Below are 25,683 nucleotides of genomic sequence, written 5' to 3' on the forward strand. Positions count from 1 at the left end.
TGATTTTGCTGTGGTGAGTACGCCCGAGACTGTGTTAGAAAGTTGAGGATCGGGGCAAGAGCAAGAGTGAGTACCCTACCTAAATGGGGTGTCTACAACAACCGTGCGGGCTGCCGTTCTTGGCTGGCGAACAGGCCGCTATCGGGGCAGGAGGTGGGGCCTACCACCCACTTAAGCACTACACTTTCCCGGGTTTCGTACATCTTTCCTTCTTTCTCTCCTTCCAAGCTGGTAATTTCCCTAATTCCCTTCTAGAAAGCAGGGTAATTGCTCCCGTGCGTTTTCCATCCTCATGGATCAAGGTACTGGGTGATGATGAATCTTGTCACTCTTTGCCAATGCTCCTGGGTCGCCTCAACACGTTGTTCGAATGCTTCACCGCAAGCAACCTACGTGGACTGGACCTCCAATCCAAGAATAATAGAGTATAATTTGGAAAGACTAACTAGGTATCGAAGAATGCACCCATTTCCCAACTGTTCAGCTGAGCGGAGCTGTTCAGGTCCGTGCAGCGAAACCTGCTGGCGATGCCTTCAAGACTCGTGGCAGTCTGGGAAATGTCGAAATTTTGATATTAGAGAACAACACACCGGCGTTCTGGGTTCTCCTGAAAGCGCAGCCAGACGAGCGGAAAGATCTGAAATTGCGATCGCTATCCCCCCGCCGTCCTGCTACCCACCCACCTCACTAATATCCGCTATTACCGCTGCCGAGAGAGCCACCGACTTCTCTTGGGGACGTCACCGACGCCCGGTTACTCAGAATAGGGGTTGGGAGACCGCTGGACCCGAGAGCCGACGCAGATATGGATCTGGACGGCCTCCCGGGACCGCTGGGCCTCGCGGCGCATGCGCGTATCGCGGGCCTCGCGGCGAAGACGCATCTGGCGGGCCCGATGGTGGCGCGTGCAGACATAGCACATGAGGGACCCGGACTGGCTGGAACTGGGAAGCATCCTCACGAAGGTCCATCGCTCCAGGGGGCAGTTCGGCATGCGACCCCCTGTCCGTGTGTCCGCGCTGAGGATCCAGGGCTCCTGTGATGCGGGCTCGATTTGGCGACGCATGCAGAGCGCCCACCAGATGTGGCGCACACCGGTGGAGGACCCGTGGAGGCGCTGGAGCCGGGCGGAGGTGGTGTGCTCGCAACGGCGGTCTGTGCAGGGGCAGAGTGTCGCGGAGAAGTAACAGATGCACATGGTGACGCTGCTTGAGGCGTGTTGCTCAAGAAGTGGCTTGCGGGGGTGGCTTGCTGGGGTGGATATGGAGGAGAGCAGATGCCTTTTTTAACTGCAAAGCTTCTCGAACTCCAACGGAAGAGGTAGGACTTGGGGAGGGATTTATACCGATGCAACTGACCATTGAATTTGTCTCTGATAGACATGATGGGCAATTAGCTCGTCACCCACACAGAGCCATAGTGTGGCATGCCAGCCAGCACACATAGTCTGAATGGAAGGCTTATCAGGGGCTCGTGGTGCTAGCAGCAGCTTACAAGAGGGAGTACATCACCTATTTGTGAGCCCATCCGCCTATTAAACTAAGCAGTGAACCCGAGACACTTGCAGGACGACACCAGCAAGATGACGGCAGTTACGCTGCCCGAGTTGCCCTCTCAGGCTCGAGTGGTCATCCGAAGTGATGAACGGTACGAAGTTTCTATATCTGTCACGACCAATCCTTTTATACGCTTTCCAGATTTGTTGAAATTCATTGACCGCAATACGCTGTGGACTTCTTTCGCTGGGCCTGAGCCGTGATATATCGTATTTAATACACTTACTCAAGTCAATTTTCCAGCAGCTTTAGTCTGCGACAAACCTTGCTCAAGCGGCTAGGTAGACATCATCGTGGCGACCCACAGAGTATGACAGGACTTGGTCTTTTCATGGGGGGAATTGTAACACCATGTGTGCTTATGTGCCGATTGATGTATTAAACATTATTATACCTGATGCTTACAACACTTCCTCTGGCTGTCGTCGCGCAGCTCGGACCCAGAAGTCCTCTATGATCCAAATTCCCTGTACCTCGAGGTTAGCCAGAAAGGGGGAGGGAAGAAAGAGGGTGATAGTTCGGCGTACCGCGTTGCTGATCTCGGCTGGCTTCTCAGGATGAGCAATCGCAAAATCAAATCTTCTTAAGAGCTGAAAGACTCCAGGTCAGCATATCGTGCGATGGTGGGCATTCAAAAACACCAATCCTTACCTCGACAAATATCTTGTTGAACTCCATCAGTGCCACGGTTTTGCCGAGACACTGGTATTTGCCATAGTGAAAGACAAGATCAACCGTATTGGTCATCTTCGCCAGCTGCGCCGCATCCGCTTCCAGCCAGCGCTCGGGCCTGTAGAGCTCGGCATCTGCACCGAAGAGCTCCTTGGAGTGGTGGATGCCAAAGGGCGAGGACCCGATCTGGGTGCCGGCGGGGATGAATTTGCCGTCAATCACGTCGCCTCCGGGTGGCACGGTCTTGAAGAATGTCCCGGCCGCGGGCGGCATGATTCGGAGTCCTTCCTTGATCACGGCCTGGAGATAGGGCATCTGGCGTGCTTCGGCGTCGCGGATCGGCGAGGAGATCTTCCCCGCGGCGATGCCGTCATCTATTTCTCTCTGCAGTCTTCTGTACGCTGCCGGGTTGCTCAGGAGGTTCAACATCACGACGCGGATGGTGGATGCCGACGTGTCGCTTCCAGCAACGACCTGGAGCAGGGCCTCTCCGGACGCTTCCTCCTGGGTCAGTCCGTGCCGGATGAAGGAGCCGAGCATGTCGGGCTGCGACGCGACGCTGGGTCCGAAGCGCTCTGCCACAACCTTCTTTGCGACGCTGTGCAAGATAGGTTAGCCCAAGCCCCTTCACCCCAGTTATGACCAAGGTCCCCGGGTGGCTCACCCAATGAAAGCACCGAAACCGAGCTTGTCGCTTTCCTTGGGCATCAGTCCTCGGAAGAAACGAGATTGCAGCAGATTTGCCAGTGATGGTACGTTGGCCAGGACCAGCATGACCGGAATAAACGAGCTTGTGATCTTGATGTAGTCAAACACGTCGTCGTCTTGTTCTAGATACCCAAAGGCCCGGCCGAATGCGAGATTGCTGATGACATCCAGGGTGAAGTATTGGCCCTTCTGGGCGAGATCCATTGGGCGATATTGCCCGGCCGTTGAGAGGTACTTGGTTTCGATCAGCTCAACAAGCTTCGCAATCTGGGCCTCGATCGTGCTCTCCATCGACTCATTCTCCTTGCCCGAGTACTTTTGTTTTCAGCATTAGCTTAGTTGCCCTGGTTCCCAAAGCAGGAGGCTTGGCTTGACCTACCCCTGCCGCCATCTTGCTTCTCAGCTTGGTATGGGCAACCTCATCGCGCATCGAGAACAAGTTATCCCTCGTTGGGTCAAATCGCATCGCGTCGTACCCTACCGTGCGCGCTCTTAGCTGCTGTGGGGATTCGCCTAGGAATCCCAATCACCACCACCTACATGGGCCTCTTTCGTACGCGGAGCGAACTCCCATCATCTTTTTCAGCACCTCCGGATCATCGGTCACGAGCTCATTCGGCCCAATGCGCGCCAGCGAGCCTATTGATGAATCGTCATGAGCCTACGCGACGCCAAACAGTTGCGCGAAAAACGTACCATATTTGTCGGTGACTTCTTTGATGGCGGTGGGCTGTCGTCCCTTCAGCGATTCCCTCACCATCCAGTACTTGGAGAAGGCGGCCCAGAAGGGTCCTTTGATATGCGAGAGCCGGCGCCACTGGTATAGGGTGTGTGTCACAAAGCAGGCGGCTAGCGCCAACAGCACTCCGGGAATGGTGACGGCATTAAGGAGCTTTCCGAAGGTGCCGAGTGGCTCCATCTTTAATAGTTAAAACTCGGAATTGATTGAAGCTGCAGATGGAACGGTTGGATTTTTTGCCCAGACGACAGACGGAGAGCTGCGGATACGAACACAGAATGGACAATCGGGGAGGTCGGGGATGCCCTGGCTCTGCCTTTCCTCCCCTGCTCCCCTCCCCTCTTGCCATTGCCAAGCTAGCCCATGTCAAGACCCGTGGACGGGTTCGCCCGAAATGGCACGCTACCGGCTAGGGCAGAAAATCACGAACAGTAATTGGATCGCCACGTATTACTTGTCCGCCAAGGTACCGCCGGCGCAATCCCCCGACCAATGGACGGATCCGTAATGGAGCACACTCTCGGTTCCTCTAGCGCGATGGGGCACGCTATTGATGGTCCCGGCCCACGGGGCTAAACTTGCCCATCCTTCATCCCAGACGGTAGCATTTTCGTTCGTGTTTTGGAGACATTCTTCCTTTTCAAGAAAATCCACAACGATTTGAGTTCTGACAGGACTATCGAAGTCGCACTGAATCACCCTGCATTGACTTGCATCATCCTGTTCCTACCCGCGTCTCCGATCCAGCATGACCAAAGACAGCCCAAAGAACAAGTCAGGAACCACCAGCCCCGAGCCAGAGGCCAGCCCCGCCCAGAACCCTGTCCCTGCCGTGCTCGAGCCTGACGTAGGGAAATCCCGCCCCGAATGCCACAATGGGGGAGACGAATTACTGATAGCACCGTAGGAGACGGAGAATGACCCTGTCATAGATGACGGCGATTCGGCCGTCGGCAGTGTGAGCCATATTTTCTTATCCCCCCGCTGGACGAGGTGTGCTGACTGTAGACACCTCCACAGTTCCAATCATCAACAGTGTCTCTCAGGGATGAATTGATCCGGCAACTGAGCGAGCACGGCCGGCAGTATCAGGGCTATCTAAACGCCAGTACGCACCTCCCCCGCCGGTTGCTGTGCCGTATCTTTGGGAACCTAGGTCGCTAACCCGGGTTACTAGAATATGTGCTCCCCATGGACGAGGTATTATCTAGCTATATCTGCTAAAAGCATGCATTGACAACCCGTACTGACGAAATTCCACTCGCCAGCAAGAGTTAGAGCGCCTGGGTGAGTGGTTCTCCCGCCCCGAACGTGTGTGTGGGTGTGTGGGTGTGTCGCTAGGGGCTGACCACTTGCAGACTTTCAGAATTATTTGTGTTTTTTGACCCTAGACAAGCAACATTGCTTCGCACCGCACGAGAACCTGGGCCGGGTGCTCGACGTTGGGTGTGGGACGGGCATGTGGGCTATCGAGTTCGGTATGTTGCCCCTTTGACCCCCGGCCTCCTGTTTGTAACCTAACCGGTAGTAGCCGACGCCTATCCTGGGACTGAGGTGCTCGGAGTTGATCTGGCACCTGTCCAGCCACAATGGTAAGCAAATGGAAGAGAGAAGAAAGGGGAGAAAAAACTTGATGATCTGCATACTGAATCTCGACAGCGTCCCCCCAAACCTCCAGTTCGAAATTGATGACCTAGAACAGCCTTGGAACTTCTCACATAAGTTTGACTTTATCCATTGCCAACTGATGATAGGTGGCTTAAGTGACTGGCCAAGGTTCTTCAGGCAAAGCTTTGAGTAGGTCACCCCGAATCTCAGTCCAGTCCAGTCCAGTCCAATCCGGCTGGGCCCGGCCCACACTCTCTAACCCACATCAGATTCCTGGAGACCGATGGCTACCTAGAAGTCCACGACATCGACTTCGTCATCAAGTGCGACGACGGCACACTCTCAGAAGACTCAGCACTAGCCCAGTGGCACAAGAGCATGCACGAGGCAGCAGCAACAGCAGGCTTCCCACTAGATGCTATCGCCCACGTGCCGGACCGGATGAGGGCGGCGGGGTTCGTCGACGTGGTGGCGACGCCCATCAAGTGGCCGATCAACACGTGGCCCCGGGACAGGAAACACAAGGAGCTGGGCCGGTGGGCCATGGAGAACTTCGTCTGGGGCTGCGAGTCCATGAGCCTGGCCCTCTTCACGCGCGTCCTGGGCTGGTCGGCCGACGAGGTCCGCGTCTTCATGGCCCTAGTCAGGCGCGACCTCCGCGACAGGAGGATACACGCCTACTGGAACTTCTGGGTCGTCTACGGCCGGAAGCCGCGGACCGAGCCTGGGGAGGTGCAACCTGCTGGGGGTGGGGGGGCGGTAAATTAGCAAGCGTAACTGATGTATGATGTTCTCATTCCGGAGCCCGTTACCATTGCTGTCGCCGTTATCAGTTGCTATTGCAGGGGCCTTTGCTGTTTCCAGCGGTTGGAGTTGTAAACAAAAGGGGTCAAAGATCGCCAAGAAGCATCGGCTCGGTGTGTTAATCACCAAATCAGCAATCTGACAGAGGTAGACCAAGGCACAAAGACTGTGCAAAACAAAGTGTAATTGATTCTAATCCGTGTGCGCTTGGAGGCCCCAAATCCCCACTTCACTGCCCTGTTCCACTCGCCTCCTAACCCATTTCCTGTCCCAGTCTCCTGAACTCCATCTCTGATATGCATATTTGGAATTAGTTTATTCCCCTCCAAAAAAAATCCCAAAACTCTCTAGCTTTCCACCCATCAGCTTTGCATGCCACCGACTCTGCTGGAATATGTAGGCCCTTGTGTAGAAGTAGCCTGGGTTGGTGTCAGCTACTGCAAGATGTTGTCAAAGCCAAACGAGCTTACCTGTTTAACCCCTAATTATACTGCCTGATTATCATCGTACGGGATAGCAAACAAAGCAGACCCGGTTTTGAAATTCAGGAGGAGCCAACTCCATTTCCAGCAGCTGGGACCAAGTCGCGTGATTGAGCAATAAATCAGGGCAGTTCGGAATATCGGGTCCGAAAATATTTGGCACCTTAGGGCGTATCGACTGGAATTGTTGTTGGGGGGGGTAGTCCTGTACGGTTGGACAGATGAACCATTTGTCAGGGACATTAAATAGTTCGGTACATGCTGTGCCCTGGTGGTGGGGGTGCGTCAGAATCGTGCAGTGGCACGTACACCTGATCCATTGAAAGTAGCACATGTTGATAGAGAGCAAGCCTTGATAGTAAGATGGATTTTGACGGATGGGCAGGGGCTGGGGGTTGAGGAGCTAGTCGTTGTCAGGCAAGCAGACTATCTAGGAGGCTGCAGGCTCTTCTTATACCAGAGGATAGAGAACAGCACGTTTATCAGTCTAGTCCCTAGGACATGCCAAAAGGCAGCTCTGTGAATCATAGAGCTGCAGAATAGCTAGCATTAAATCTTGGGATTGGCTAACTTGCTGTGGTTTGTCGTTCTGCCTTGGACAACAGACAGTTGTCACTCACTCTAGCCTTAATAGTGTAGTGGTTGATTGCCAAAAACAGTCTTCTACTATGATTCACATTGCCTTGGGAAGCAAAGAGTGGGGTTGGCTCTTTCAAGAACACTGAATATAGCCAGCAGTGAAAAGGGGCAAAATGGCTGGCCCGTGCGGTCTTCATAACCTCCATCACGGACTGGCGAATCTTCACTATCACATAGGGCTTCATTTCCCAAGCTGCCGTAGAGGGATGTATGATTGCCTGGTCCTCTTTCTCATCATGCGTATCACTTCGATTACCCTTCTTTGCTTGTATGTGTCATTGTGAATTACTGAGGCCATGACTAGCCATCGGAAACCAAGAGGACAACATATTCGCCTAAGATTTGGTTGGTTGGCGCAAACGGTTTAGGTAGTTTAGGTAGTTGCCCTGGGCATCTTTCCCCTCGACGGTCATAGTAGTCTGAAACGGCTGTTCCTTGTCGCCAGCCATCAGACACGGCACGAGCGTGTTGCCCTGCACTGAGTAGAGGTCAGGGCGCGTCACGTTCGCAGCGTCGTTGACTACAGATGCTGCAAGTAAAAGCAAAAGATGATTAGTTAACTGGTTCTAATAAGCTGCAATCACTTGTAAGCCAGGCAAGAGCGCATCAATTCTTGCCACTCGAAGGAAGCCACTAAAACGCTGACTGCTGGTCAGCGATGCGTAGGACTTTGATCGTCCTCCCGCTTTGATCTTTCGAGTCATAGCCCATTGAATCCTACTCCCCCAAAAATGAAAAGCGGAAGATTGGCGCCAACCAGAAACAAAACGAGACCAAAAAGAGACCAAAAAGGGGAAAAGTGAAAAGCAACCAGGAGCATGACCCCTCAGACCCCAGAACCCAAGTCCCACCCCCCTTCATCCCCTAGCACCTCCCATGCATATGCCCCTCGAAATACCTCCGATGCAAATCACACGTCCCGCACATCCACCCCGAGCTCCTCTCTTCCTTCCCGGGCCTCCCGTCCGGGCACCGCGGCGCCCTCTCGCCGAACTCGGCCACGGCCCCGGCCCCGGCGTCCCAGCACACCTGGGCAACGCTGTCGCGGTCCACGTGCCGCGCCTCGAATTCCATCGACCGCCACGCCACGCAGTGCTCCCACCGCGCGATGCGCGCGTGCGGGCCGCGGTGCTCGGCCGCCGCCGCGCTGCCGGCGGGGAGGGTGTGGTGCGGGCAGTCGGCGGTGGTGCAGGCGCAGGCTGCTGAGGTGAAGATTAGGAGCTTGCACATTGCTGCGATGGGGGGGTTGGGTTGGTCGTTTGGGTGGGGTCGGTGGTTGCTAAATATCTTGGGTTGGAGTGAGAAAGGAGTAGCGAAAATGGTTAGTAAGTCTAGTTATGCCGTGTGATGTCTATCGTGGTGGATCGAAATAGAGCGCTGTTGTCTTGGTCAAAAGCTGAAGGAGGCAGGCGGGCATGGTGGGTTTATACCTGGAGGCACGGGCGGGCTCCTCCAGGGTTGTGACATGGTTGTCAGTCCCTGAATCGAAACTCCAAGCCGTGAGCTGGGAGATATTTGCTCGTTGTCGGGCACTCACTGGCAATAACCCATAGAATTGAGCACTGGACTGATCCAAATGGTGGTCTAGAATGCCAAGGTGCCCCGAGCGGGTGAATGAGCTGCTCTGGATAGGACAAAGTCTTGAATAGCGCAGGCCTGTCATGCAGGATTGGGCAGAGGAAATGATGACGATGTAACAAGCTAGGTGGTGCAGAAACCTTCACGCCTGCTGGTTGTATGATAGTTGAAAGGGGTTGACTAGCAGGAGGCTCATGCCGATAGAGCTCCCAGTCAGTAACGAGATTACTTCGACCATAGTAGATGATAAATTACATTTAGCTGTACGCCTTACAGTCCCTCTTGGTTCTCGGATCCAGAAACCTGGGCGTCCGGATTGTATCCCCTCAGTCCACGCCACTTACATGTCTCCTCAGGACACTCGTCACACCGTTCCACACGCATCCCCACCACCGCCTCCGTGAAGTACGAGCTTGACCGAGGTCTGCCAGAGGATAGCCCTTTCTATTACTGTTGAGCTGATGAGGGAGGTTGCTTAGGTTCATTTTCGCAGAAACGGGCTAGGGGATTCACATTGCGGAATAGCTTGACTGATAGATACCTGTGAGCTCGGGAGACAATTCCAGCTATAGGCTCCCGCATGTATCCTCCCCGCCCTTACTAGATTACTTCTCGACAATCAGAATCCCCAGGTGTGGCCCTTTGACAAAGTAGGGCTGCCAGAACTCCTCGCCCATCATTTCCAATGCCCGCTTTGGCATCTCGATCTTCTTCCACCTTAGCTCCCCTCGCATCCCACCCTGCCTAGCCGCACGCTCATAAACCTCCTTCGGAAGGTGATAGTTCCGGAACCTGACTTCATGCTCCCCGGGAACAACTATTTCAGTCCGCCAGCCCTCGCCCGACTCAAGCCTTCTTAGGTAATTGACCGAGAGGCCCCATTTGCACGGCTGCTCCCGCTCAAACTCATTGGTCATCCGGGCAAACGCATCAACGTCATCGACGGGATGGGGCGTCACCCCGACGAACACGCCGCCGCCGCCGTCCCCGAGGCTCGCCGAGACGGTCCGGAACATGCGAGTCATCTCGTCCAGCCCGCTCGCATAGTTGAGCAGCCAGGCCCCGACAACCACGTCGAAGGGCCCCCCCTCGTCGTCGACGATCGTCTTCGCCAGATCCAGCGCATCCCCGATGCGGAATTGGATCACCCCGCGCTCCCGCTCCTCTGCGGACAGGGTCGCGTTGGCGGCGTCGATCATGCCGCGGGACTGGTCGATGCCGAGGACGTGGCCGGCGCCCCAGCCGATGAGGTGGTGCGAGTAGTACCCCGTGCCGCAGGCGAGGTCGAGGACGCGGGGACGGAGCTGGGGGGCCTTGGAAAGGTAAGGGAGGACTGCATTCTTGAGGTTTTCGCTTTCGATGATCGCGGCCGGGAGTTGCTTGAGAAGGTCGTATTTGGCGCCGATGATGTCGTATTGGGAGGCCATGATGGGTGGTTTGTGTAGATTTTTGTTAATGAGGGGCGGTGACCTGCCTGGTCACACTGACGTGGGAACACGGCCATGGTGGTTCATTAAGGTGTGTCTCACTTCGCGGCGTTGGGCCACGAGGCCAATCACAGGTGCCCCTCTCCACATCGCGGCGGAAGTGGACATCAAGCTTTCAGCCACTTCAATCCTGACCCCGGGCTATAAGTCGAAAGTCACCACTTCCGATTATCTCTTTTGCCAATCCGGATCGACTGTCGGGAAACCTAGGATTTTACGGTTGGACATGGCGGCTTGATTCCAATGGCGGCCCGGCAGGGGAGCGGCGTGCTGGCACGCGTCCAGTTATGCTTATCCGTTATGTTGGGTTATGTTTATACAGCCGAGACCCTGAGCACCGATTATGTTATGGCTCCCTAACACTTCATAACGAAAGTCCGGGCGGGTCCCGTCGAACATTTTGGGGAGGGAAGAGAATATAAAAACCTCTTCTGCAGCCCATTCAGCGGTACAATACATCTCCAGCTTCCACTCCATGCAGCCAATTCTTCGCAGACGTCTACATCTTGACAACCTCAACACATCAATCCACACCCACATCAACTTCACCACCCCAAGCCACAACCACACCAGCTCAATCCCCGTCATCGAAATGGCACCATCCGACACAACCCCCCTCGTCGGCTCCCCAAAGAGTCCCAACCCCACCCCAACCGGCGCGGGCCCCCTCCGCCCCCTAACGGCCGGGATAATAACCACCATCGGCGCCGCGCGCATCGCCACCGGCGTCGCCTGCCTCGCGGCCCCCTCCCTCGCCCTGCGCCTCTTCAGCCTCGACCTCCCCGCCCCGTCCTACTACGTGGTGAGGTTGTTCGGGTCGCGCGAGCTCGCCCTCGGCACCCTGCTGCTGGTCGCCAAGAGCCAGGGGGCGTCGCGCGACGCGGTGAGGCTCGGGGTCCTGGCCGGCGTGCTTACGGACGTGGTCGACGTCGTCTCGAGTGTGGTCGATCTCGCTTCGGGGAACATCGGTATGGGCACCTTTGACTTGGGTGGTGGTGTGGCGTTGTTGTTGGCGGTGTTGGGCGTGGTTGGGCTGCGGGGCTTGTGAGGGAGGCGAGATCGAGATGGAAATTTTATGGATGGGTTTGCTGGGGCTGGGTGGCTGGATTGGGCCGTTGGGGGGAAGCCTGGAAATATAATGAACGACCCCTTGTGGCCCTGTTTTGATATTGACTAGACTTTTGGGACTTATTAAGAAGACATTGAATGTAATTCTGTCATTCCTGGAAAATTGTGCCACCCTCAGTAAGTAGGAAGGGCTTCCCCTGGGCATCCTTGCCCACAAGTCTCGTATCAGTACCTTGCCAAAGGACGGGGGCTCATGCGAAACCTCATGAGAGCTACGAGACCTGCAGAAGCAAGCGCCATCGAGCCGGCGTAGAACATGGCGGGTCGGTATGCTTCAAGGCCTTTGTCTGCACCTCCGTAGGCTTCGAGGAGATATCCTGCAATTGGAGCACCCTATATGAAGTCAGCATTCATGCGTTCTGTACGCCGAGCTACCGGTGGTGTGCGAGTTAACATACCATCAAGTAACCTCCTCCCCACCCTGTCACGACCATGCCCATCGCGACGGACACCCTTGCAGAGCCAAAGACGTTCCCAACGACAGTGGGCATGGTCGAGAAGAATCCGCCGTTTGCCGCGCCATTGATGATGACGAAGACGGCGAGGGGGGCAAGCGTGGTCGAGGCAGGCCAGAGGGCGAGCATGCTGATTGCGCTGAGCATCAGAGACATGAATAGGGTATTGAGCGCCCCGATCCTGTCGCAAAGCAAGCCGCACATGATGCGCCCGACGGCGGAGGAAAAGTTGAATCCTGCCAGGAGCCCGGCTCCGGTGCTCGAAGAGAGCCCAATTGCCCGGCTGTAGAGCGGGAGGAAGAAGGGAGGAACTAGCAGCGGGAAGGTCCCGACTGCGCCAGCCGAAAAGACGAGCAAGAAGCCGACGTCCTTAAAGAGGCTCCTACGAGACGAGTTTAGACCAGATCCAACGGGCTGCAGTGCCGTCATTCCAAGTTATTCAACTCACCATTCCACAAAGCCGCCCGTTCGGATCGGTATCCTTTCTTTGACCAGCCAAGCCGCCGGCAGCCCGGTGACGAGTGTGGCGAGCCCGAGAACCCGAAACGTCCAAGCGGGTCCGAAATTCTCGATCAGGCTGTCGAGGCAGAAGCTGGTCACGGCGCCTCCCAGGCCACCACCGGCGAAGACGATGCCGTTGGCCAGTCCGCGTTTGCGGCTGAAGTACTGGGCGGGAGTGACCGACACGGTCTGTATGGGTCAAGTTTTGTCAGTATTTGCTTCTGTCTCGGGCTCTTCGACAATAGAGCAGTTACCATGAAGCACAAGCTGCGACAAGTCAGTCCAGAAGCTCTCATCCCTCGAGAACACATTTTACTCACCTCATCCCCAGCCCCAGGACAAGCCCGTTGGTGGCGAACAGGCCCGCAACATTGGTGACGGAAAAGCTACTCATCAGCTCAGCAACGCCGAGGAAGGCAACGCCGAGCATGCCGGTCCGCCTCGAACCCAGCACGCGCGTGACACGGCCATTAATAATGGCGAGGGCGGAGATGAGGGCCATGCAGAGCGAGCCGACGAAGGACAGCGTGGCCGGCGACGACAGGCCGTCCTTCACCAGCGCCGCCTGGATGATGCCCCAGCAGTACGAGCTGCCCACGAACCAGTACGTCATCACCGCGCACCCCAGCACCACCACCCACCCGTAGCCGCCGTCCGGCACGGAGCTGTCGGCTAGGCGCGACGCCGCGAGGACGGGGTCGTCTTCTGAGGCGGGGCGGGAGGCGGGCTGGGAAGATGCGGCATCGCGCTGGGTGATGGACGTTGAGCTGGCGGCGTTGATGCCGCTGGCCGGCGATGTGAGCTCAATGCCTGTGGTGATGGTGGAGGTCGCCATTGGTCAATCGGGGGTTGATTAACAGGGTTTTCAAAGGCGAAGAGGTCGGCCGCGGTGCTTGAGCCGAGGTCAGTAAAATTCGGGCAGGCCGTGCCGTAATTAGCGGCGCCGAAACGGGCAGGGACGTGCGGTGGCTTCACGGCGTGGCACGTGCTTCCTTTGGTGGGTGCCTATTTCACACCTCCAACTTTCTATTGCTTCCATGTCAAAGGCAACATATATGGATTCAACAGATCTGAGCTCTCTTCGATACAGACACTCCAATGTCTCTGCCGAAGATCTGGAGAAATATTGCAAGGGTGGATGCTGTCCCATCGATATCGGCGACGAAATCGCGGATGGCCGATTCAAGATAGTGCACAAACTTGGCTTCGGTGGCTTCTCCACTGTTTGGCTCGCGCGAGACCGGACTAAGGAGCGCTATGTTGCCTTCAAGGTCATCGTTGCCGACCACTCGGATTAGTACGAGTCGACTCCCAAGATCTCGAGTCTCATGCGGACGCATCCAGCCTGGTTCGTGCCTGAACTGGAACGATTGAACGTCGACAGTCGAAATGGGCGTCATCTCTGTCAAGTCTTTCCGGTTCTCGGACCATCGCTCTACAAACTTACCGACGCCCGTCATCGACTTTTTCCAGATGCTGCAAGGCGTTTCTCTCAGCAAGCGGCTGAGGCCATGGCAGTCATGCATTCCAATGGATTGTGCCACGGTGGTAAGCCGCTCTGCTATGTCGGCATTCGAAAGAACCATGCTAACAGCATTGTGCAGATTCCACCCTTAACAACATCATCTTGAGGCTCTCCAATCCATCGACCACATGACAGAGGATGAGATATATGATATTCTTGGCGAACCTGTGACAGACCACATTGAGCTGCGATCCCGGACGCAGTACAGGCACATTCGTCTTGATCTTGGCGACGACGTCCCGTTTGCAGAGCTCACCGAGGTGGACCCCCTACCACCCAAGTCTCGGTCCAGACGACGACGGGAGCGGGAATTGAGGCGCAGTGCCCCAAAATACGTGGTTGACCCCGTAGACCTCACACACCTCCCTGTTGAGTACCTGTCAAATTCAATCAGCATCATGGACTTTGATCAGGCCTATCCTGCTCAGAAACCGCCCCGGTCCTTCACCGGTATACGGCCAGCATACACCGCCCCGGAAGTCACCTTCGAGCTCAAGAATGGGCCAGCAGCAGATGTGTGGGCACTTTCCTGTTGCATCTTTCGCATGCGATGTTCGCGCGACCTCTTCACCGGTACCATGGAGACGCCATTAAACTCAACAACTGCCATCTATCGTGCTCTGCGACCATTCCCTGAGCACTGGACAAAGGTTCCCTTCCACAAGGATCATTGGCCCCTCCACGAGGAACGCGAAGATGGCACGAGTGCCCCTCGTGAATATGAACGCGAGTTTCGCGCGAAACCGCTGCCGCTCAGGCAGGTCATTGGGACGAAGATCGTGGACCGTAAGGCAATAAAGTCATCATTTCCATGGCGGGATTATCCGCAGAGGAGATGGGTGGGTGGCAAGTTGACGGAGGACTCGACTCCAAAGGACACAATTCCCATCTCTCCGGAGGAAGCTGACTGCTTTCACGACCTCCTCCAACGAATGTTTGTCTACGAGCCCGATAAACGCATATCTGCAGCTGAGGTATTGAGTCACCCATGGTTTCAGGGCCGCCCACTATCATGACACAATTACCTAGGTAGTCCTTCGTTTGTTAATCATGTTTGCAAATCCGCTGGAGCTGTTGCTTGTGTGCAACTGTGATGTCGCTTAGGGGCTTCATTCTCGATATCCCCGTGATTGCCCTCCCATGCCACGACCGACATCTTGCCAGACCCACGCTTCCGTGCCAAGCCACCCGCATTTCCTCGTCGTCGACCTCGAAGAGACGAGCAGTGGGAAGTCACGCAGCCAGACAGTTTCTCGAAGGGGGAAACCCGACCGGACGGACGGTGGAAGAGTGAGGGCGCGATATTTTAATCTTGGATGGATGCCCATAGATCAACACGGCCTCCTCCCAGCAAGTCGCGATAGTAATGAAATAAAGCCTCGACGTCGACGGGTAAGGGCGCATAATGGAAGATCGTCAACCATTACCTAGGTAATTAAATACTCGCCGCGGTGGATCGCCAAAGTGGCGCAGCATCCGCAGTCAAGGCAGTGTACGCCTTGAACTTTGCCAAGCTGCGAAGGATGTGGTGTTTGGGCTTGTCGCGTAATTAAATAGGTGGGCCTTATTGTGCCGAAATCAAAAAGAACCGCATTCCCCCCCCCCCAGATAGAGACAAGGAAGCACCAACAACCATGTTCGCCTCAAACACGACACTCTGTCTAGTGACAGCACTGCTCTCCCTGCCGCTGCACTCATTAGCATACTCACAAAAAGACCGCGACTGCAACGGCGCCATCTGCCTGACATCATTCGTATGGTGCCTGGACGGAGGCTGCGAGTACGGGGATGACGTCTGGCCGCTCTTCCCCGAAACGGACCGGACGCGCGGGTACGCCTTCATCCGCGCCGACGTGGACTACAACATCACCTGGAAGCACGCCGACAGCGGCTACCCCGTCATGGTGAGCTGGTCGTTCCCAGCCAAGAACTCCTCGACCGACGTCCCGGCGCAGTGGAGCATTAGTAAGTCCAATTCGAACCGGAGCCCCATTCGCCTCGCTAGGTACTTGGTTAATAATTACCTCCTATTACTCACCCCTCCCTCCGAATAGACACGACCGACTCCCGCATCGTCTTCAACCCCCTCAAAATAATGCAGAGCTTCCCCATCCCGCAGTCCCCCGACACGACCCCGCTGGAGGCGCAATCCCTCGCGGCGCGGATGGCCAACGTGATCTCCATCTCGCAGCCGGACAGGCCCGGCGAGTTCTGGGGCGACGCGACGCAGCAGTTCTCGGTCCAGAACGACTGGTTCTACCGCGCCGTCGACACGGAGGGAGAACTCGCGAGGAGGGCCGAGCACGGCCGCTGGGCGAAGGGGGTGGGCGTCGGGGTTGGCGTCGGGGTTCCCTGCTTGTTGGCCGGGACGGCGCTTGTGAGCTGGAGGTTGGGGAGCTTGAGGGGCGGGAGAAGGGCTGTGGCGAAGGTGTGATAAAATGCTGCTGGGCGGCCCATTGATCCCGTTGTCTTTGGTGGTCCTTGTGGGACTTGCAGGCACCGGGGGAGGGGGGACAGGTCGGGTTTCAGGCTGGCCGAAAATGTCGAGCCACACACCAGCGAGGGCAACGGAGACCCCGTCCTAGTCGGGGCTATTCCTGGCTTCCGAGCTGCTGCCCCGACCACTCAGACAAATGCCAAAGCCACCAATGCCGAGCTATTAACTCGGAGCCACGGTGCCGCCATAGATGAAGAAGTTTGGTTGACCGTTGGAAATTGTATGTACAGTACATGACACTAGGTATTTTGTTGAATTACTCGAAGTGCTTCTTTAGTATTTTTCAATAGATCCTATGAGATATCTTGCCACACAGGACGCCCAAGTAGGCGTTGACGAGGGCATTCTGTTCTTGAAAAGTATCCCATATATTTGGGCCCCCCCTTGCGTACGCCTTGATTATCTTCGACAATTTGCGACAGAATCTTTCTAGTTTCCCCCTGCTTAAACAAGTGATGATGTTGACTTATCTTACTTCTAGGCGATAGCTCCTTCCTTCCATCCTTCCTTCCATACTTGCATCTAGCAACTCTCGCAACACAAATAAAGTAACCTCGACCATGCTGCTAGCAAGTATAAATATTCCCATTGCCTACCTTGCTAACATTTTTTCCTTTTCTTAGAACAACCTAAGTCCTTGGCAGTCGACTTCCTTTGCTGCCCTTCTATTTCTTTCTCCCTTCTGAGGCTTTGGTGTGAAACTACTACCCTAAATCTATGCTTGACACTTCTTTAGAATCCTACACCTTACGTCTTACATTTGACTAGATTTAATGTCAGTATCTAAGCATATTTTACATTTTAATACCATATACTAACTGTTTCTAGCTTAGACATAATGCTAAAGCTAAAGGCTAAGATCAAAAAGCATGCTTCTTGCAATAATGGATACACTAGAGCATTTCGCAAAGCTCTAGATGACTAGGACAAGAACGACAGCCCTAGGCCAAGCTTAACTTACTATCTTGGCATGCTCTTTTTACGGGAATTCCTCCAGGGGCATGCGCTATTTGCTCCGCAGGCAGGCGGTTAATGCATCACAGGTGGCAGTTGCTTTTGCTGTTGCCTATTGCTGTCGCTGTCTATTGCTGTCGCTGTCTATTGCTATCGCTGTCTATTGCTATTGTCATTGCTGTCTATTGCTCTTTCTGTCACTGTCTGTTGCTATTGCTGTTACTGTCTATCGCTCTTGCTATTGCTGTCTATCTTGCTATTGCTGTCTATCGCTTTTGCTGTCACTTCTGTCACTCTTGCTGTTGTTGTCTATCGCTATTGCCATTGCTAGGAATGGCAATAGTGACAGCGATGCAACTTACCACCTGCCCGCAGAGCAAATGGCGCATGCCCGCAGAGAAATTCCCCTTTTTACAGTCTGGCTGTGATGAAACGACACTTAGCAACAACAAGACTGGAAAGCTCTGGCATAAGTTTGCTGGCAAGCATGAAGACATTTGTCAATACATGGCGCCAGTTTGCCCATAAGTGTCGCCCTGATGATAGCGACATTCTTCAACCTCGATATGTGCCAGAGAAAAAATCACGTCTTTACATTAGTATCAGGGTTGACAAGCATCTAGTTCCCAGCGACACTCTGAAGAAAGAGAAGAAGGCTAAGCCAGCCAATAATGCAGAAAAGGGTTAGTCATTTCCAATACAAGAACAGTTCACAGTTAATGCTAACACTTGCATTACAGATAATAGCAATGGTTTGGATACCAAGCCACAAGCCAAGAAACTCACCAAGAAATCAACTGACAAACTGCAGAAGAAAGGTATATTGACTTTACATAATGCAACCATTTCACACTTATGCTAAGCTTAAACCTTAGATATGACAACGACTCTCAAACGCAGAGCTGACAAACTTGGAGAAGGAGTCCGGCCGCACCGTGAATGCCGGGGTCAAGTTTGATGGCGCCACGTACATGCCTAACCACACGGCTGATTTCCGGTGGGCTCAGTGTGCGGATATGTTTGATGTCGAGCCGAGGGATTTGGAGGAGATTGTGCCGCAGTGGGAGGCCATATTCGAGGAAATCGGTGGGTACTGGCAGTTGGATGGGGTTGGAGGAGGAACAGCCAACTGCTGAGCAGGGGCTTCACCTCCCCGAGAAGCAAAAGGAGAAGGAAGGAAGCAACAAGGAGAATACTATTGGGGAGTTGAGGGACGAAAAGAGCATGGCGGCCCTGAGAACAATATAGGGGCAGCCTGACGCGGAGCCCGCTTGGCCATTCTGGCTGGCAGGGGAACCGCTCTTTGAGACTACACAAGTATTATGATATCGTCATACACTCAGCATCCCCTCCCTAGATACCTACTTGATCATTCCAGTTTTGCCCCCAACTCTAAGGAGCTTTCCGACCTCTCAACCAACCAACTCCAAAGTAGAATTATCGATATGACCGCATCCATAGTAGGTACCTACCTAACTACGTAACGTCGGCTTCTTCAGGGAGGGATATATCACGTGATAAGGGGTTGTATCTCGCCCAATAACTATGCGATTCAAGGCTGAAAAAAAAAAAAAAAAAAAAAAAAAAACATCTGCACAACCCCACGATAAAAAACAACAACGCGTAATTCTCCACTATCACCGGCTCCCAAATCTTCGCCGAAATTCTGCTCCCCCAGTGCCTCTTCCCCCCTGTGCTACTAGATAGACTTCGTGTCTATCCGTTGTCAATTTATTTTTCTTCGGTTGGACGCTTTGCGTTGTGGGTAAATCTGCGGCTATCTTCACATAGAGGACTAATCTGAGGTTCTGGTAACTACTGTCCCACGGACAGTGGTACTTTGTCGTGCTTGCATGTGCCGTACCTTCGAGGAAATCCGACGTGTTTAGTGGCTGCGGAGGAGCCCACGTCGTCAAGTGGTCGGCTGTTGATTTGTTGTGGAGGAATCACCTCGTCTCAGATGACGGGCAACAAGGCTTCGGCCGGCAAGAAGACCACGGCTAGCAAGAACTTTTCGAAGGACTGTGCAGTCATAGTTGGCGATGGAAGTATCGTTGGTGGCAAGAGTCTTGGTGTGGAAACTTGCGTCAACGCGAAGATCTGGACGTTCAAAAGCGTCGGTGTCGACCCCTGGATGGGCTTCGAGTTGGAATTCCCTCTCGGTCGATCCAACGAGGATGATGGCTTTGGCAAGTGCCACGCGTGTAAATTTTCCATCCAGATGATATCACAACCCGAGGACTATGCTGATACACCCAGTGGACATATCACACCCACCGCATGGAGCAGCCAAGATAACCGAGGCGTACAAGATTGTTGTCAAATTCCCGCGCGGCAAGTTCGAGTACTCTGTTCGCCCCGTCGATGATGACATGCCTGATTGCTTCCCTGCCGTCAAGAAGGACATGGCGCTCCTTGAGGTCTGCCTCAAGGCCCACGCAAAGATTCAAGGATACGGCATGCCGTTCGCCAACCCTGGCCACGAGAGCAAGGGATGGATCAACCGGAACGAACAGATGGCCGGTGGCATGACCTTGTTGGAGATTCTGGAGCTGCAGAACTTCCGTTTTATCGCTCCCTTGCCGGCCAACATCCTGGAGAGGTCGTGGAGCGAGGACACGATGCCGCCGCCGTTCACCTACCCGTATGAATTCCTGTCCGAGTGGGATGCAAAGCGGTACAAGGAAATGCTGCAGGATAACAAAGGCCCGCAGTTTCCGGCGGCTTGGACCTTCGACGACGACAACGCTCACCTCATCGCCATGACACGTACCCAGGTCCAAGACGTCATGTGGCTTGACGACGCTGCTGCAGGAATCCGCGATACGAAGTTCCGGGCCTACTTTGTTGAGAGCGAGCCAGGCAACACGAAAATGTACTTCGTCATCGTGCCTCTGACACCGGGCTTCAAGGGTCAGTACAATTCTGATTGGCGCCGTCTGGCGAATAGTGAGGTGTCCAAGCTAAACCTTCACGAGAGGCCCGAAGACGCCCCTCGGGGTGAATGGGATGCCAAGATAATGGACTACCCCAATAGCATCAAGGCTCTCAATACCCACCATGTTGGTGAGCACGATCTTGTTCTCCTCGTCCGTCGTCCTCTGCCAGTTCAGCAGAACCGCAGTTCCGACTTCGAGGTGATCACGTTCAGCAACCGCCAGGCTGCCAATGCTGCGCTGCAGGAAGACAGCGACCGATAGAATTGTGTCGCTCTGAGTTTCGACGTGCAGCTAAAGGATTATCAGCGCAAGGTCGAGGCTGGAAGGCACTTGTCTCGAGGACAAGGCTGCCGGCAAAGTCGCGGCTCCGACAACCCGCGTCGCGCTGCGACCTCTTCCCATGGTTAACCTCCTAAAGTCCGACGACAAGGAAGCTCTTTTAGAGGAGGCTCTTCCCAACGACTACAATCGGTTCCGCAGGTACCTCAGCGAGATGCCGCTAGGAGTTGGCGTCATCACTGCTGTAAGTCCATGCATTGCGTAGATACGTGGAACTTCACTAACTCGTAACCAGGGACCTGGTTTTGGGAAGACGACAGCGCTCGCCATCGGTACGATTGGCATGGTGGCTAGTGTTAACAAGGTCTACGGTTCTGCACCGACCCACGTCGCAGTGAGCAACTTCGCCGTTCGTGTCGACAGCGTCTCTACGAGGGACACCGATCGTTGCAACAAGGCCAGGCCAATAGACGACTCTAGCCGTGCTCGCTACGTCATGGTCGTCCGCGGCAACAAGATTGAGGACGAGATACACGCGTTTAATCACTTGCTTGAGAATCCTGGCGCCGGTGACAATGCAGCTCCAAGTTCAGGTTGGAAGCCCGAGTCGCAGTGGAAGCTGCCCCTATCGCTTGCGTCCTGGCTACTGATGCTGCTGCAATCCCCAGCTGCTGGTCGAAGTCTTCGTCTGGACGACAATGCTGCTCTGCGTGCTCTCCGTGGCGATATCGACAATAGGGCGGATCTAGTGCATCTCCGTGCCGTGGCTACCGGAGAAATGACCTGGGAAGAGTACAAGAAGGTTAATACCCTTACCTTGGATACCAAGAAGGCTCTATTCGCGAATATCCTCAATGCTGCAGACATAGTCTGCACAACCCCGTCCCTCTCGTGCAAGGGCATTTTCGCCGAGTGGAAGAGCAACGTTGCCCGGGGCATTGCCGTCGACGAGGCTGCAAACATGACGCGCCGCGATCTCTACTCGGTGTGGGGCAACACGCTTCTGCCGTGTTTGATGGCTGGCGACGATAAGCAGTTCTTCCCGACTGTCATGACTGTCGAGGAGAAAGACGCCCAGGGCAATTACCTAAACCGCTTTGCGCCGACCGCCCAGATCTCGCCTCTAGGGTTCTTCAAGGCCGCTGGCTGGCCGATCTACCGCCTGAGGACCCAGCGTCGCATGGCCCGGGATCTATTCGCGATCTGCCATCGCGAGGTATACAGTGACGCCCCCTTCACGTACGGCCCAGAATGCGACATCGTCAGGCAGCATGCTGCTGGCGTGGAGCTGGAGAAGTATCTCCAGGAGAAGTACCCAGGCTTGACCCCTGCGCCAGACGGCACGCTGCAAGAGGTCTTCTTCGACTGCCGAGGCACAACGTGCTATCGAGACAAGGCCACTGGCTCAAAGAGGAACCCTGACCAGGTCGAGGCTGGGCTCAATGTTGCGGCCGACTTTGTTAGGACGAAGGGCATAAATCCTGCTACAATCCTTATCCTCTTGCCGTATAAGGCCATGGTCAAGCTCCTCAACAATATGCTGAAGAAGCCCGAGTACTCGACGCTCTTGGGCATGCGAGCGGCGTCGACCATCGACTCGGTCCAGGGCCAAGAGGGGGACATCGTCTTCGTCATCCTTGGTACCACCGAGCGGGCTGGTCCGGGCGTTACATCGAGCGAGAACCGTCTGAACGTGATGCTCAGTCGGCAGAGGTGCGGGCTGGCCATTTTCGGTGATATCAATGTCACCGGGGCTGTGGACGGGAAGGGCAAGGCCACGACGGACAGGATAAGGGTTACGGGTTCCAACGGGGAGACCTGCTTTGCGAGGGCCAAGATGCTGCGAAGCATCCTCGTGAACCTGTACCAGAGCGGCAGGGTTATTACGGTTCCGGCAAAGCCTGCGAAGAATGGCTAGGTTAGAGCAGATCGTTATTTGAGAAGAGAATTTCTCCGCAGAAATTGGCAACCGTTGCTGTCGTCTCTGTTGGCTGTTGGCCATAGATGACCTTCGTAGGGTAGAAAATTACAACTCGACACCGAACCGCTCCATTATAGGTAGTTCAGCCTCCTAGACACATATCTCCGTGACCATATCAATCACAACAGAGCGGAATATGTTCCGGGACTGTTAGGGATATGTGATATCGATGCATTGGTCTGCGCCATAGCGTGGCGCTCCTTCTTTCTCGCCGCCAGCGAGACTGACCGACTCTTCCCTATCGACGGCGTGCGCTCCATAGTAGCAAGAGTGGATGATGCCTATGCTCACGCGGGGTCTGCCGATCACTCCCGCGCTGTTATCCACCCACAGCGCATAATTTCCCCGAGGCGGTAAAGGAAGAGGCATATGAGATATTCAAGGAAGCGGACCGCCAAGGCGCTATCGACCAGTCGAGAAGGTCGAAAGCGCTTTAATCTCACCCAGGCCGCTGGGCGTGTCACCTACCACAATTGGTTACTTGCACGGCGCAAACGCAATTCCTAGGAATATGATGATGGCCGGATATAACCGATGGCAGGCTAATAAAGGCAGGCCTAATCAGCGCCCTTCTTCTAAGGCCCTGGCTCCTTTGTCACGACACCCCTCCGGCCTCAACTCACCGTCTGCTTCGATAAGTCGTTTTGGCCGCGATGAGGTTTCCCAAGATCCAACCTGCAGCCGTGGTGGCAACCCTGGTCGTCATCGCATCCGCCATTGTCCCTCCACGACAACCACACCAGCCCCAGGGTAAAGGTACGCGCCTCCTGACGTTCAATGACACCGTCCTGTCACCCCAGTTTAGTGCCTCGTCGCGCTCTGTTACATGGTTTTCCGGCGGGGAAGATGGCACCTTCATCTCGCGGACGGACAATGGCTCCTTCGTCCTGGAGAACATTGTCACCGGTGAGAGCAGCACCTTCGTCGCTGCCGACCAGGTGCCTGAAGGTTCCGTCGACTACTGGATCCGCCCGGACTTGAAGAAAGTCATGTTCGCGACGAACCATACCAAGCAGTACCGCCACTCGTACTTCGCCAATTACCAGATCCTGGATGTTGCGTCAGGGGCCCTCTCTCCGCTTGTGGAGGACCAGGCTGGTGACATCCAGTATGCCGAGTTTGCACCACGAGGAGGCGCCGTTGCATTTGTTCGCGGTAATAACGTTTTCCTACGCTCTTGCGGCAATGTCACCCAGATCACGCATGACGGCAGCGCCGACTTGTTCCACGCCGTGCCGGATTGGGTGTATGAAGAAGAAATATTCGGCGACCGAAAGACACTGTGGTTCTCGCCTGACGGGCAGTACATCGCATTCCTCAGCTTCAATGAGACCGGTGTCGAGACGTTCACCGTGCCCTACTTCATGGATGGCCAAGCGGTCGCACCGTCTTACCCCCGTGAGCTAGAGCTCCGTTACCCCAAGGTCGGCACGACGAACCCACGGGTGTCCTTGTCCCTTCTGAATGTCCGCTCTTTGGAGACCAGCACGATCCCTGTTGACGCCTTTGCGGAGGACGATCTCATCATCGGCGAGGTGGCTTGGGTCACTGCCAACCACACCAGTCTCATTTATCGGGCATTTAACCGGGTCCAAGACAAGGAGAAGCTGGTGCGCGTGGACATCGCCGAGGGCTTTACATCGACGCTCGTGCGTCAGCGGGATGGTTCGGACGGGTGGCTGGACAACAACATCGCCATTGCCTACGTCGGGGCGATCAACGGCTCGGAATGGTACCTGGATCTATCGGACGAGTCTGGCTGGAACCATCTATACCTCTATCCAGTGGGTGGCGGTGATGCCGTTGCCCTCACCAGTGGTCAGTGGGAGGTCGCGGGATACGTGAAGATCGACACCAAGAGACAGCTTATTTACTATCTGTCCAGGGAGCATCACAGTACTGAACGTCACTTGTACTCCGTCTCATACACGACAGCTGAGAAGACCGCGTTGGTGGACGATACCGTCGCTGGATACTGGTCGGCCTCTTTCTCGGCTGGCGGAGGCTACTATATTCTCAGCTACTCGGGGCCAGATGTGCCATACCAGGAATTGTATTCGGTAAACTCCACTGAACCCATCCGAACTATTACGAGCAACGAGGCTCTCTGGAACAAACTGCAGGAGTACAAGCTCCCGAAGATCTCCTACTTCGAGCTGGAGCACCCCGATGGATTCAGCCTTAACGTGATGGAGCGTCTTCCCGCCGATTTCGACCCGGCGAAGAAATATCCCGTGCTATTCACACCTTACGGTGGCCCCGGCGCACAAGAGGTGTCCAAGAGTTATCAGAGCTTGACCTGGACTGCGTATATCACGTCCGACCCCGAGCTCGAATATGTAACTTACACCGTCGACAATCGTGGAACCGGAGGCAAGGGCAGAGCCTTTCGAGCAACGGTTGCCAAACACCTCGGTCGACTGGAACCGCTGGACCAAATATGGGCGGCTGAGCAGCTGCTCCAGCGAAACGCGTTCCTGGACTCAGCCCACGTCGGCATGTTCGGCTGGTCGTATGGCGGCTTCCTCACGGCGAAGACCTTGGAGGCGAACTCGGGGGTCTTCACGACGGGTCTGATCGTCGCGCCAGTGAGCGACTGGCGCTTCTACGACAGCATGTACACGGAGAGGTACATGAAAACGGATGCCCTCAACCCGGACGGCTACGCCGAAACGGCGGTGCGAAACGCGACCGGGTTCCGGAATGCCGCTGGCGGATTCACCATCCTGCACGGCACCGGCGACGACAACGTGCACTACCAGAACACGGCGGCGCTGGTGGATCTCCTGGTCGGGGCCGGTGTGCCGCCACAGAAGCTGAACTGGCTGGCCTTCACGGATAGCGACCACGGTATCTCTTATAACGGTGCCAACCGATTCTTGTACAAGTACTTGACAGAAGCGCTATTCATTGAGAAGAACAGGGAACCGGAGCAGCTTACGCACCAGTGGTCTAAGAAGGGAGCTGTGGGGGTCCGGTCGGAGGCATAATTACAACCATCCGCGGAGATATCCTTAGGAAGGAGAGGAAGCCAGTCTTACTACCCCATAGCGTCGTAGAATGCGCAACCTGCTCGTAAGCTTAGGCAGAGCAACATATGAAGACCGTCTTTGGCTGTTCAATATCATCCGTTAAAATCTCTCTGCATATG

The 25,683-nt window shown here is 55.0% G+C and overlaps 12 protein-coding genes across 12 annotated transcripts; 8 read left to right on the forward strand and 4 right to left on the reverse strand.

Annotated features, from left to right (window-relative positions):
• Positions 1-1,641: 1,641 nt before the first annotated feature.
• On the reverse strand, positions 1,642-3,966 carry QBC33DRAFT_530238 (cytochrome P450). Its single transcript, XM_060427211.1, has 7 exons — positions 3,633-3,966; positions 3,477-3,575; positions 3,316-3,413; positions 2,893-3,251; positions 2,208-2,826; positions 2,084-2,146; positions 1,642-2,023 (listed from the first exon to the last, which is right to left on the reverse strand). The coding sequence occupies exons 1-7, from the start codon at positions 3,853-3,855 to the stop codon at positions 1,958-1,960; spliced, it is 1,527 nt and encodes a 508-aa protein (XP_060286353.1). The 5' UTR covers positions 3,856-3,966; the 3' UTR covers positions 1,642-1,957.
• QBC33DRAFT_530246 (S-adenosyl-L-methionine-dependent methyltransferase) lies at positions 3,926-6,324 on the forward strand. Its single transcript, XM_060427212.1, has 9 exons — positions 3,926-4,522; positions 4,583-4,633; positions 4,696-4,783; positions 4,853-4,875; positions 4,944-4,962; positions 5,034-5,153; positions 5,207-5,267; positions 5,335-5,472; positions 5,553-6,324. Exons 1-9 carry the CDS (start codon positions 4,424-4,426, stop codon positions 6,049-6,051), a joined length of 1,098 nt encoding a protein of 365 aa, XP_060286354.1. The 5' UTR covers positions 3,926-4,423; the 3' UTR covers positions 6,052-6,324.
• Positions 6,325-7,543: 1,219 nt separating this feature from the next.
• Positions 7,544-8,438, reverse strand: QBC33DRAFT_512797 (uncharacterized protein; the record flags this gene model as incomplete). Its single annotated transcript, XM_060425933.1, has 2 exons — positions 7,544-7,737; positions 8,123-8,438. 2 exons carry the CDS (start codon positions 8,436-8,438, stop codon positions 7,544-7,546), a joined length of 510 nt encoding a protein of 169 aa, XP_060286355.1.
• An 814-nt stretch (positions 8,439-9,252) lies between these two features.
• Positions 9,253-10,483, reverse strand: QBC33DRAFT_530250 (methyltransferase type 11). Its single transcript, XM_060427213.1, has one exon. It carries the CDS (start codon positions 10,211-10,213, stop codon positions 9,392-9,394), a length of 822 nt encoding a protein of 273 aa, XP_060286356.1. The 5' UTR covers positions 10,214-10,483; the 3' UTR covers positions 9,253-9,391.
• On the forward strand, positions 10,465-11,478 carry QBC33DRAFT_530251 (uncharacterized protein). Its single transcript, XM_060427214.1, has one exon. It carries the CDS (start codon positions 10,749-10,751, stop codon positions 11,319-11,321), a length of 573 nt encoding a protein of 190 aa, XP_060286357.1. The 5' UTR covers positions 10,465-10,748; the 3' UTR covers positions 11,322-11,478.
• QBC33DRAFT_313048 (Aspyridones efflux protein apdF) lies at positions 11,444-13,241 on the reverse strand. Its single transcript, XM_060423510.1, has 5 exons — positions 12,678-13,241; positions 12,612-12,624; positions 12,305-12,546; positions 11,800-12,238; positions 11,444-11,734 (listed from the first exon to the last, which is right to left on the reverse strand). Exons 1-5 carry the CDS (start codon positions 13,190-13,192, stop codon positions 11,567-11,569), a joined length of 1,377 nt encoding a protein of 458 aa, XP_060286358.1. The 5' UTR covers positions 13,193-13,241; the 3' UTR covers positions 11,444-11,566.
• A 32-nt stretch (positions 13,242-13,273) lies between these two features.
• On the forward strand, positions 13,274-13,805 carry QBC33DRAFT_313064 (uncharacterized protein). The gene has a single exon (XM_060423511.1). It carries the CDS (start codon positions 13,395-13,397, stop codon positions 13,653-13,655), a length of 261 nt encoding a protein of 86 aa, XP_060286359.1. The 5' UTR covers positions 13,274-13,394; the 3' UTR covers positions 13,656-13,805.
• Positions 13,806-14,945, forward strand: QBC33DRAFT_313065 (kinase-like domain-containing protein). Its single transcript, XM_060423512.1, has 2 exons — positions 13,806-13,905; positions 13,962-14,945. Exon 2 carries the CDS (start codon positions 14,011-14,013, stop codon positions 14,896-14,898), a length of 888 nt encoding a protein of 295 aa, XP_060286360.1. The 5' UTR covers positions 13,806-13,905; positions 13,962-14,010; the 3' UTR covers positions 14,899-14,945.
• Positions 14,946-15,392: 447 nt separating this feature from the next.
• On the forward strand, positions 15,393-16,658 carry QBC33DRAFT_530257 (uncharacterized protein). The gene is made up of 2 exons (XM_060427215.1): positions 15,393-15,847; positions 15,937-16,658. The coding sequence occupies exons 1-2, from the start codon at positions 15,517-15,519 to the stop codon at positions 16,314-16,316; spliced, it is 711 nt and encodes a 236-aa protein (XP_060286361.1). The 5' UTR covers positions 15,393-15,516; the 3' UTR covers positions 16,317-16,658.
• Positions 16,659-17,820: 1,162 nt separating this feature from the next.
• On the forward strand, positions 17,821-18,469 carry QBC33DRAFT_512803 (uncharacterized protein; the record flags this gene model as incomplete). Its single annotated transcript, XM_060425934.1, has 3 exons — positions 17,821-18,016; positions 18,074-18,151; positions 18,234-18,469. 3 exons carry the CDS (start codon positions 17,821-17,823, stop codon positions 18,467-18,469), a joined length of 510 nt encoding a protein of 169 aa, XP_060286362.1.
• An 824-nt stretch (positions 18,470-19,293) lies between these two features.
• QBC33DRAFT_512804 (P-loop containing nucleoside triphosphate hydrolase protein) lies at positions 19,294-22,469 on the forward strand (the record flags this gene model as incomplete). Its single annotated transcript, XM_060425935.1, has 4 exons — positions 19,294-19,537; positions 19,593-20,478; positions 20,570-20,795; positions 20,847-22,469. The coding sequence occupies 4 exons, from the start codon at positions 19,294-19,296 to the stop codon at positions 22,467-22,469; spliced, it is 2,979 nt and encodes a 992-aa protein (XP_060286363.1).
• Positions 22,470-23,114: 645 nt separating this feature from the next.
• Positions 23,115-25,683, forward strand: QBC33DRAFT_530260 (dipeptidyl peptidase 4). Its single transcript, XM_060427216.1, has one exon. It carries the CDS (start codon positions 23,186-23,188, stop codon positions 25,520-25,522), a length of 2,337 nt encoding a protein of 778 aa, XP_060286364.1. The 5' UTR covers positions 23,115-23,185; the 3' UTR covers positions 25,523-25,683.

Source organism: Phialemonium atrogriseum (assembly GCF_030411735.1).
Source record: "Phialemonium atrogriseum strain 8032-3 unplaced genomic scaffold QBC33scaffold_5, whole genome shotgun sequence".
Classification (NCBI taxonomy): Eukaryota; Fungi; Ascomycota; class Sordariomycetes; order Cephalothecales; family Cephalothecaceae; genus Phialemonium; species Phialemonium atrogriseum.